The sequence below is a fragment of the Protopterus annectens genome, chromosome 12.part0, assembly GCF_019279795.1.
Source record: "Protopterus annectens isolate FY-2018-M chromosome 12.part0, PAN1.0, whole genome shotgun sequence".
NCBI classification, from domain to species: domain Eukaryota; kingdom Metazoa; phylum Chordata; order Ceratodontiformes; family Protopteridae; genus Protopterus; species Protopterus annectens.
In genome coordinates, this window is record NC_056746.1 from 1,066,305,024 (window position 1) to 1,066,316,251 (window position 11,228).

Sequence of the window (11,228 nt, forward strand, 5' to 3'; positions counted from 1 at the left end):
ATAGAGTGACACAGCTAAGGTTGCTGTATCTGATTCAGTCTGGTGCATGCCAAGCAAAATGGATAATTATGGTTTTAGACCAGGAGTGGCTCAGTGACTCTTTGGAGACTGCCATAGTTATCTCAGTCTGTACAGGAAGGAAGGTGGAGAGAGGTGGGATCCCATTTATAATGAAACCGAAAGCAATAATTAGTTATCTTTTGAAAGAAAGTCAAGTAAAGGAGAGGCACCATGATTTGCTTCTAATTGGTTATGTCTGAGAAGATAGAAAAGCAAAATCCATAGTACAAGAGTGTAAAGTGAGAGTGTTATCTGTTAGGTATTGGGAACAAACAATTTAAATGGGGGAATTCTGCCTTGGGATGAAGCTAAAGGAAGACATGGATTTTTGGAGTTTGAAAGATATATTGGTTTGCAACTGACCTGAAGAAGTGGAAATGATATCACAGACTGGGCTGCATGCTACATAGATTGTTAGACATTCCATTGAAATGAAAGGTGTCTCATATTTTTATTATAAGCTAATTAGTAAAACATTCAAAGTGTTATGAATACTGAAGAAGGAGACCATAGATAATCTGAAGACAGATTTTATAGACATGGACATCCAACAACATTTATGTGAATGTATGTTGGCTGAGGTTGTGAATAACTCAATAGCATGCACTAAGATGAATAAAGCGAGGCTGCAGATGGTTCATAGGTTCATAGGTTCATAGGTTCATACTAGGCTATCTGCCCTAGGGCATTTATAAGCCTAGCCAGAATGTGTTTGGCTTTCGCCACCCATTTTAAATTTATTTTGCTATGCCCTTTTTCGAGGTTAGTATAATATGCCTCTGTCTAACAGTGAACAGTGACACAGAAGTGATACCCGGGGTAAACCTATGATCTCCCATCCACTCATCAAGATTCCTCTTGAAGAGAGTCAATGAGGGACTCTGCCTAACCTGGACTGGGATTTTATTCCAGAGTGAAGGGAGCCTCTGGGTTATGAATCTGTCCCTCCAGCATGTCCTATTTATTTCAGTGCTGAGGTTCAAGTCTCTCGAGCGCATAGCTCGATGGGATTTGAATTTTCTGAGGTGCAGCATGTCCATTAATTCCGGGTTGGACATGGCTTTATACGTCAGGCACAGATCGCCTCTGAACAGGCGGTATGCCACTGAGTAGAGCTGGAGTTTCTTTAACCGGGCAGCATATGGCATCTGTTTGAGCCCTTTGATCCTCTTGGTGAGGTACTTTTGGGATCTTTCCAGTTGCTGCAGGTGTCTGGTAAGGTACATCATAAAAAGGGGCATTGTACTCAATTATGGGCCTGATGAGGGATGAGTAAAGAGGCATGATGACCTCCCCTGATCTAGATGTGAATCCCTTCATGATTAGGTGGGCTATATAAAATGTTTTTCTAACCACTTTGGCCACGTGGTTGTCAAATGAGAGATTGCTATCAACTTGGGTCCCCAGGTCCCTAATTACTTCTTCTGTACTTAATGGATTACCACCTATGTGGTAATTTGTGGGCACTTTGTTTTTGCCAAAGGGGATGACTAAACACTTTTTGGCATTTAGCTTGAGGCCATGGCTCTGGCACCAATTGTCTGTTTCTATGAGGCCCTTTTGGAGGATGCTTGTGTCAGCTGGAGAGTCGATTATGGTGCCCAGTTTGCAGTCATCTGCGAACTTGGTCAGCCACAGTCTTTCCGTGTTGGCCTGTACCTCCGAGAAATATATACCGAACAAGAGAGGTCCCAGGACTGAGCCTTGTGGGACACCACTTGTAACTGGTTTGGAGTCTGACATGGCTCCAGCAATTCTAACCATGTGGGTTCTGTCCTTGAGCCAGTTTGCAATCCATCTAGTGACATAGGGGTTTATATTTAAGCTGGTAAACTTATCTATAATGCCCGAGTGGGGTATTGTATCAAAGGCTTTTGCGAGGTCCAGGTAGGCTGTGTGGACCACCTTCCCCTCGTCAATCACCTTGGTGACTGTTTCAAAGAAATCAACCAGGTTTAAGAGGCAGGATCTGCCCTTAACAAAGCTGAACTGGGTAGGATCCAGTGTCTGTAGGTCCCCAATATCTTTATTTATGAGGTCCGTGATGATCCTTTCCATAGCTTTGCAGACCAAGCTAGTCAGGCTATGTCTTCATTTTTTTCACCTAGACAGAAAGACCAATATTATTCATACACTGAAAGACCTTGAAACAAAACTTTTTTACAATGGGCTGAGGTATGGAGACCAAAGCACATGCTGGGACATTTTGATGATATTTACATAAAATGGTGATGGCATGTGAAGAATATGCTAGGGACATCATATCAGCAGAACATGACATGAATCTGCTAAATGGTTATATAAGGTAAATAAGGTGAAGTGAGGTTTGGTTATTTATCATCCTATTATTAATGTTAACATTAATAGCAAGAGCTTTATATGTGCTGTGAAATTCTTCTTATCCAGGAGGGCATTGGAACATTTGTTAGTTAAATTTGTGATCTGGAAGAATTGTTCCTGAGATGTGTTTCAGTGAAGAGGTGAAACATCACCATTCATAGAAGAAATCTAGGCTTGTAAAGTGTAGATTTTGGATGTTAGAGTGTGGAAACTTCTACAGACTGACTCACCCCCCTTTTCAACTAAGCTATTATTTCCTCTTGACCCATCATCAGGTGAAGTAGTTGGCCTTGTTTATAAGAATTCCATTTAGAAAAGAAATTATCCCCATTTGGTTTAGATAATTAGTAGTTCATTGTGGTGATGCAATGGGTTAGGATACCTTGAAGGGAGCATTAAAGAAGTGGCTATGGTTTATATTTTATGGCTTTGAGTCTTTGTAAACCTGCTGTCTTAAATAACTATTTTAATTAGGCTTGCAAAATTATTTCACTAGGTCCATTTTGGTTCAACTTGTTTGTTAAATAAAATCATGGCCAGGGCAGTTTCATCCAATAAATTAGATGCATGTTTTTCTTATTCACTAACAAGCACTTGTTGGAAAGGACTTGTACATAGCTTAGCTTTGATGGTGTGAATCAAACGGGAGCACACAAACAACTTTAGGAAGATGTGTTAGGCAGATAAGTAAAGAAGAACCTATTAGAGAGAGTCTGACTAGAAGGCTGGGCCATATGGGCACAGCTAGAGGGATGCATAACTGATGTAAGTCACCATTTATTAGGAAGGAATAGACTAGATTCAATGTTTTTATCAAGTGGTGGCCAGAGAGAAAAAAAACTTCACCACCCACTGATCCATCTTGTACAAAGGAGAGGAAATGCAGTACAGGACAGAGCAGGCGATTGTTCAGCTGTTATGTAAGTGCTTTCCAGGCCTGTCGAGGATGATTGGTTCAGGGTTCTGGAAAGGATTTCTGTTCCTTCCAAGAGGATTTTTCAGTTTTATGTCTTTCTTAGCAGGTGATATATAGTAAGAAGACTGAGGGTCACAAGTATGTAGCTGTGGAAGTTTGGCTTTCAAACAGTAACCTTTGGGGTAGAGCTGGGGAATAAAAGCTTCTCTCTGCATCACTTCTCAGTATGCCACAGCTACCTCTACACTGGTTCAGGTAGAGGACTTGGGCCTTTGTTATGATGATGTTTCTTTGAGCAGGGGATCCTCTACTTTAATTATATCATTGGTGGTTCAGAGGCATGGTTTAAGGCATTTAGAGGAGAAGCTTTGAAGATGAATCTATGCTTTAAGACTCTGCTTGACTTTTTGTGTGTATCTCTTACTTGGGTTTTGTTAAAATTTGCTGGGTTTAATTAAATTGATATGGATATTAAATAAAAGAATGGCTTTGACAGCTTCATCCAGTGCGCTGTGAGTCTGTTTGTTTTGGATAAGTGTGTGTGCTTTTCTCATTCATCCACAGTTATTACTGTTCCTAATCTGAACATTTGTTTATTAATCACAACATTGCTTTATACATGGATATATGCATTTATCCTAGTCTGTTAAGTCATAATATATTCTAAAATGTCTGAACTGCTGTTTGATTGGCTACAAATATCTCTAAGGTTTAGCAACATTAAGGCCAATATAAGGGTGTTTGTGATTGTCAAGGGTGACACTCTTGAAAGACTGCCACCACTATGTACAGGATTTCACCCCAAGTACAAACAAGGTGACTCAGGTTGGATTTGCAGCTGGGGATCCAGAAGGTCAAGCTGGGGGTAGAAGGGACTAAGCAGCAGCAGCTGGTTCACCCATTCCAATGGCAAGATGTTACCAGAGTCCCACTGCAGGGGTGTCAGCACCTGGATGAAGGCCTGATAATGTGGCATGAACATTGCAGGTGCAATGTGCCCTGCTCACACAGTGGGTTCAGTGCTGGGGACATCGCAGTATACTTTCTGGCCACATGGATAGGCTATTAGGAATATTCAAAACATTTCTGAGTCCTTGCTGGACGAATGACAACATTCTCAAACCTTTTCTCCTTCTTCTATTGTCATCAGTCATTACGGGTATGGGAGAAATGAATGGATTTGGGAGAGGCGATGGGGTCGTAATGGTTATAGGGAAAGAGTAGTTTTTCAGTCTAGCATGTTTATTGACTGCACACCGCAACAAAGTTTGATATTTCATCTTTAAATGGTAGGTAACAGTAGTAGATAGGAGAAGAAGAATGAAAAAGGGATGGAAATGTGAATCAAGTTAGAATAAATTGCATTATGGATGGTTTGTATGGGACATTAGTAAGGGGTAGCTTAGGATTACAAGGAGAGAGGCATACAAAGCAAACTATTTAGGTCTGACTATACAAGGAATGGACACCTGGCTCACCAAGTTACTCTACTCATAATAGTATAGTATGGGGATTGTTAATCCGTGACCAGGACTTGCTGACTCGTCATGTTAAGGCTCAATGAAGGAATTTCCTATATGTTTTTTTAAGTGTTTTTGCATTGGATTCTCACAGTCATATCAGGGAAAAAGCACACTTGAAAAGCATGATTTTGGAGGGCTTGGGGAAGGTGGTTATACCTCAAGCATTCTGATCTCTTAATAGGATAGCACTGCTGTCCCTATAAGATATTATGTGTGGTACAAAGAAATTGGTATTGTTAGGGTCACTTGTAGGGTAACCATTGGCAAACAGTAATAGACACCCATGAAAGATGTTCCATTTACAATAGAATCTTTATGGGTTCCATGGCAAGGTGTCTCATTGACTTTTTGTGCAATATCATGCCTTCCAAATCTGTTTGTCTTCTATGTCTGCTTAAATCATTGCCTCAGTTTTGTCAGACAGGTTTAAGCATACCTCTGAACCGGCAAACATAATGGATTTGTTGCTGCAGCCATTTTACTCTTGGAAGCAGTATCATTATTTGTTAAAGCAACTCCAGAGTTTTCTTTTTCATTCCCAAGCACTCGCATGTTCAGTACAAAATATGCACTGACTGCAAACTATAATAAAGCATTATCTGCTTTTCAAGTCAATCAAAAACTTTTTAATCAACATTTTAATGTATTTGTTTTCAGTTTAAAGGCCAAAACAGAAACACTTATTACTGCAGGTTTTCTAGTCATGATCTAGGAAGTAACCAGGCTTTCAGCAGTAGGTGTAGGATACAAGAGAGCCAACACAGCTGTGATCACAATCATGTTTCCCCTCTGCACACAAACTGGTCATAATCCAAACAAATCAAACATTTTTGTCTACCAGATTTATTTTTTAAAGTAAACTTCTAGTGATGGTAGATTAAAAATCAGAGGTGGAAATACTTACTTCTACATGTTTTCTTGTCATCATTTAGTATGTAACCAGGCCGGCAGCGGCATGTGTAAGAACCAGGAGAAGCGACACAGATGTGTTCACAGTCATGTTTCCCCTGTGCACACAGGTCAATCACTACGCAAACAAAAACACAATTTATGTACCTTACACCATTTTTGTAAATTACAACTGATTGTGCCTCCTCTAGTCGTTATATATTGCTTGTTCATATTTACATTAATAATTCCAAAAGCATGCTACATACAAGGTATCAGAACATTTCATCTTAAAGTACACATGATGACAAACACAAACATATTGATATTTGGCCTCTGTCTAATGCAGCTAAAGAATTATTGCATATAATTTGTCTACTGCTTATTTGCATTTTTTAATAATTTTCATATTTCTCTAAATATCTCAACATTCAGGCAACATAGGCAAAACTGCATAGCATCGTATGAAAGCTCATGGTTGCATGAAGAAAATCTTGCCAGCAGTATTTGTCTTGCTTGAATGGTTATTGAGATATCATCAACTGTTTATACAATATTGCAAAATTAATATTCACTGCCTTTATTTCAGCTTATAAAATCTAGTTTAAAGCATCAAACAATGAATGCCACTAATGTGAAGATTAATTTATCCTGAATAGTTTGCCATTTACAGTTTTCTAGTAGCACTTACAGTTCCAGAGATATGAATATTTGTTTGAACTGTAAAGTAATAACTTAATTTTTTAAAAGCTCAAACCATACCCCTGAGAATTAAAAGTGCACACTCAAAAGAGCTGTACTGGGGTGAATGAGTTAAAAAGTCAAGTTGGAAACACTTACTTCTGCAGGTCTTTTTGTCATCATTCAGTATGTAACCAGGACGGCAACGGCAGGTGTAGGAGCCAGGAGAAGCGACACAGATATGCTGACAGTCATGTTTCCTCTCTGCACACAGGTCGATAGCTATCCAAACAGATTTCATACAGCTCCATTAATCATACCCTTAAGTCTTATATTAGACATTAATCATGTTAAATGTAGTCAGGTCACCATAAGTTAAACGCTTGAATTTAAGAATGTGCATACTTTATAGTTAGAGCCACCATGAACATGCACAGTTCTAGTATTTGTTATAAAAAGTCAGGTTTGAAGCATCAGCTGAAATCTCTAATGTGTGTTTATGGAAAGCTTTAAGTGTTGAGCCTTCTTCCAGAATCCTGCACAAATCAAACTATTAAAGAGAAGGTCAACAAAGAAGAGACATGAGATTAAGAAGTTCAACGCACGTGTACAAATGATCTCTGTAAAATGTAATCTACTGGTATGACTTTCTACAAAAGAAATATGGTACTAAAAACATGTTTACAGTATCTCTGAAATTTTATGTCTCTCTTTCTTTTACAAATTTGAGTCAATAATCTAAAATGATTTTCTGACCTAAGTCTAAAGACATTGTGCTCTGAATATACATGTACTGTTAAACATTTCTAAGTACTAGTGTAACAGAATTGGGGGGTAGTTTAAACAAATGTCTTTATGCAACTCAGTGCAACAAACCATAGAATGCACAGTGCCATACTATGGAGAATATAAAGCATTCCAAAAAATATATTATGTTCTTCATTTCAGGTATTATGTTTGCTGTTATTTAGTTTTGAAACAAAAGAGCCTTGTAGACAATGTATATTGGGCAAAGGAGTAATCTTCTTTCTATTGTAATTTCTGCAAATGTTCCATCACACTTGTTACTAAACTGACATCATATTGCATCTATAATAACATTATATGTTTATTTGTTTGTTAAACAAATAAGTAAACTGGTCAAAGGACCATTTTCACTCATGACCCAAACCAAAGACAGGAATACAATACAGGTTCATACTTATGCAGTTTGTTTCATTATCTACGTTGCTGAAAGAAAGAAAGAATAAAAGAAAGAAAGAAAAAGAAAAAAAGACAGAAAGAAGAAAAGAAAACCATTCTTTAGTTATGTATGCAAAGTCATAGTACACATACAGATTTGGTGTTGTCAAAGCCTTTACTATAGAGGAGTGATAAAACACTGTTAAATCAATGTTCTACATATAGTGTAGAATCATCATTACAGGTGTCTCTTACTCTTGCCAGGCACCCAGGTAAGTCAGGACATCCCTGATGTTGACTGACCCTTCCATTCCACAATAACTAATTATGCATGAAAAGCTTGTACAGTAAACTCTCAGTTAGCCAGCACCCATGGGGATTGGTAGATGCTTGAGAGTTGCTATTAAAAATAGCCCAGACTAATTCTATCCCCTACACTATTTGTTTGGTTTGACTTGTTCTCAGGCTGGGGAGAGAGGGAATTTATTCCTGTCTTCCTTTTTAAAGTTCTAAAACACTAAAAATGTAAGGTATGTTTCGGTGGTGGGGGGGGGGGTAGAAAGTGCAACACATGAAAATTGTACTGTACTTCTTCGATATTCTTTTGCTAGTTGTTTGAAAATGCTGGTTGCTTGAGTTCCAGTTAACTGACAGTTTACTGTATTTTTCTACTTTACATTTGCTCAGATTCTGAGCAGATATGCCCCAACATAGAAATGATAAGTAAATACCAGTCTTTCACTTGGCTCTCTGAGAATGTACGATGTTTATGACATTCTAACAAAATGTATGTTATACTTACAGACTGATGCAGACACCACATAATTATTGAATAATACTGTCCTTCAAGCAACATGCAAAAAAAAAAAAAAAATCATTCATTCTGTGATGCTGCTTTATCCAAGGCTGCAAGAGATCCATAGCCTATCTTAGCACTCACTCTGTGTACGACAGAAAAAATAATTCTGGATGGGGTGCCAGTTCATCACAAGATGTATTGTGCACACATACCACCCATCCAAACACATGGACACACACGTGAGCACACACACGTGGACACACAAGCGAGTGCACACACACATGCACGCACACACACACACACACAAACACACACACACACGCGCGCGCGCAAGCACGCACACACACATCTACCGGCAATATGGAGGATTGCCATTTCATTTATGACATGATTCTGGGATTTAGGCGGAAAGTGAATCACCATACAATGCACATTCTGGTAGGGGGAGGGTATGCAGACTCCACACAGAAAGCAGTCTAGCCAGAAATCAAACAGAAGAGCTAATCTCTGTGCGTCAGCAATGTTAACTACTGTTCCACTATGTATAACAGGACAAAAGAAGATACCATTAGATAAAGATTAGATAAAGACAGTGGCAGTGGTGCAACAGGTATTTAACTTACCTTTGGTGCAGAAGGCTATGTGTTCTATTCCCACACCAGGAAGATAGATAAAGCAAACCCAACCCTTAACCCAGTCTAACTTTAAAAACCTTTTCTGTAAGGCACTGTAGAAGGCCATATATTAATCCTGCACAGCTCATGGGTTCCTTGGCATAGGTTCAAAATTACATAAGTTTATGAGGTTAGGATTGGAGAGCCATCAAGAAAGTTAAATGCATCACCCTTGTAATTACAAGGATTAACTAATTTCCTCTGCATCTGCATCTGCTGTGCAAGGCAGAAGGACTTTCTGACCACAGTTGAGATCTGGTAGTTGAATTATAGCCAGTGTGGGTAGTAAGGTCTCTAATAATGGGGTCTGTTTTAAGAGGAACCACAGTAATATGAAAAGAAAAATATATGGGATTCTTACCAAAAATAACTCACTTCTTAGCATTTAGACTGGTGTCTATATTACAGAATTGAACTTTTAAAAGTTCGAACGTCATATGGTCGACACCATATGATCGTACTTTTAAAAGTTTGTAAATGTAATAAAAAATAAACCAAGGAAAAAACTTACCTGAATGGTTTAAGCAGGGGGATAAGCCCCAGCCCCCGGTCTTTAAATATACCAACTCCGAGATCACACTACAGTGCAGAAAGGGAAATCTTCCCATTCTGCACTCTACGGAGATCTCTGTTGAAATTTTCAAACTTTTAAAAGTTCCATCATGGTGTCGATCATATGACGTTTGAACTTTTAAAAGTTCAACAACGTGATATAGACCCTTTAGACTGAGCCAATGATTCACACAGCAGGTATAGATCTGACTCTGGCCATGATGGAGACGTTGGGTATCATGTGATGAGTTGACAATGGTACTCATTTTACAGCTGTCCACAACATGGTAATCCATACTCTTTGAATACCCAATTATAGTATCTAGCAGTTAGTGTAGTTTAATATGACTTCTAATTATGTATTCTATAGTCCAAGGTTTGATTCTTTCAGCCTCTGTTTGGCTACTGTGTGATTCAGACAGTGCTCTCAGACAATTGGGAACTTGACCTAGGCTTCTCAATGATCTTCTTGGCATACCAAGTAACTACCTACAAATCTAAATTTTTTGGAATTGAACTACCTACAAATGTCTGAGAAGTACGTGCCAGATGGCAAGATGCACAAGACTGAATCCTGTGTGATGTTGGTAGTAATGTTTCTAAGGCTAGAGGAGATACCTTCCCTCACTTATCCAACAGGCAATGTAAAAATTAATACTGAGACTAGAGCAATAGCTTAAAGATGCCTGCATGGGGAATAGTGTCAAAGGCTGTAGCAAAGTGAAGCTCTTGCTTAATGCTTCTGTGACCTATCAAAGAAATTAACATCACTGAGTGCACATGACCTACTGTTAACAAATTTAAACAGAGCAGAGAGAAAAAAATAACTGGAGCGTTATCCTTTTGTGTGTGTATGTGTGGGGGGGTATGCAAGAGTCAGATGGTAAGACAGAAATTCTGGAAACCTTACAAACTCCAGTAAAAGTTCATTAGGGTCATGACAGAAACTTTCCAAACTCCAGTAATGGTACCTTGGGGACAGGACAGCATAATGCATGAAAGCAATGTCCCAAGAGGTGAAAAGTCGTAGGAACTAATATCCTCTCTGGTAACCACATGTCTGCAGGAAAAGTCTGCTCTCAGGCCACTGTTCTTCACTACTTTGTAAACAACATCCTTCAGTCTAGTTGGCAGAATAAGTTTTGACAGTTCAGTAATAATCTTGTACTGTCCTTATATGCTAGATTGTGCAAATGTGTAGTCAGCCTTGGAACTGGATACTTGGCAGTTAGGCATTTTTTTGATCTTCATTTCTGTTGATACATGAATACTGAAAGCAACTTGCAGTAAACATGGATGTGAACCTCAGAATCAAGACACTAAGTTTTAACAACAAATGAGTTATGCATGATTTGACATTCCTGAACTGATAGCTGATCACATGATTAATTTTACTGGACACATTCACATCATTCTGTGAGAATTAAACAAATAGTTTGGACTGAGCTTCAGGTTTAAGAGAACAAATACACAAACTACCAGAGTGCAGACAATAGGGCTCATTCTTGCTTTTTTGTACAGGATTTTTTTAATTATCATTATACATCTCTTAAAGGACTATCTGCAGAAAGAGTAGTTTATCACTACTTCCTAAATTTTTGCAGTTGCTAGTC

The 11,228-nt window shown here is 38.6% G+C and overlaps 1 protein-coding gene across 4 annotated transcripts in view; it reads right to left on the reverse strand.

The window, feature by feature from the left end:
* Nucleotides 1-11,228, reverse strand: part of MATN4 (matrilin 4) — a 256,812-nt gene that overhangs the window by 114,857 nt on the left and 130,727 nt on the right. For all 4 annotated transcript variants that reach the window (XM_044090083.1, XM_044090082.1, XM_044090084.1 and 1 more), the window contains exons 6-7: nucleotides 6,568-6,690; nucleotides 5,744-5,866 (exon numbers count right to left, since the gene is read on the reverse strand). In XM_044090083.1, coding sequence (XP_043946018.1) covers nucleotides 5,744-5,866; nucleotides 6,568-6,690 — 246 coding nt within the window. The remainder of the gene's footprint in view (nucleotides 1-5,743; nucleotides 5,867-6,567; nucleotides 6,691-11,228) is intronic.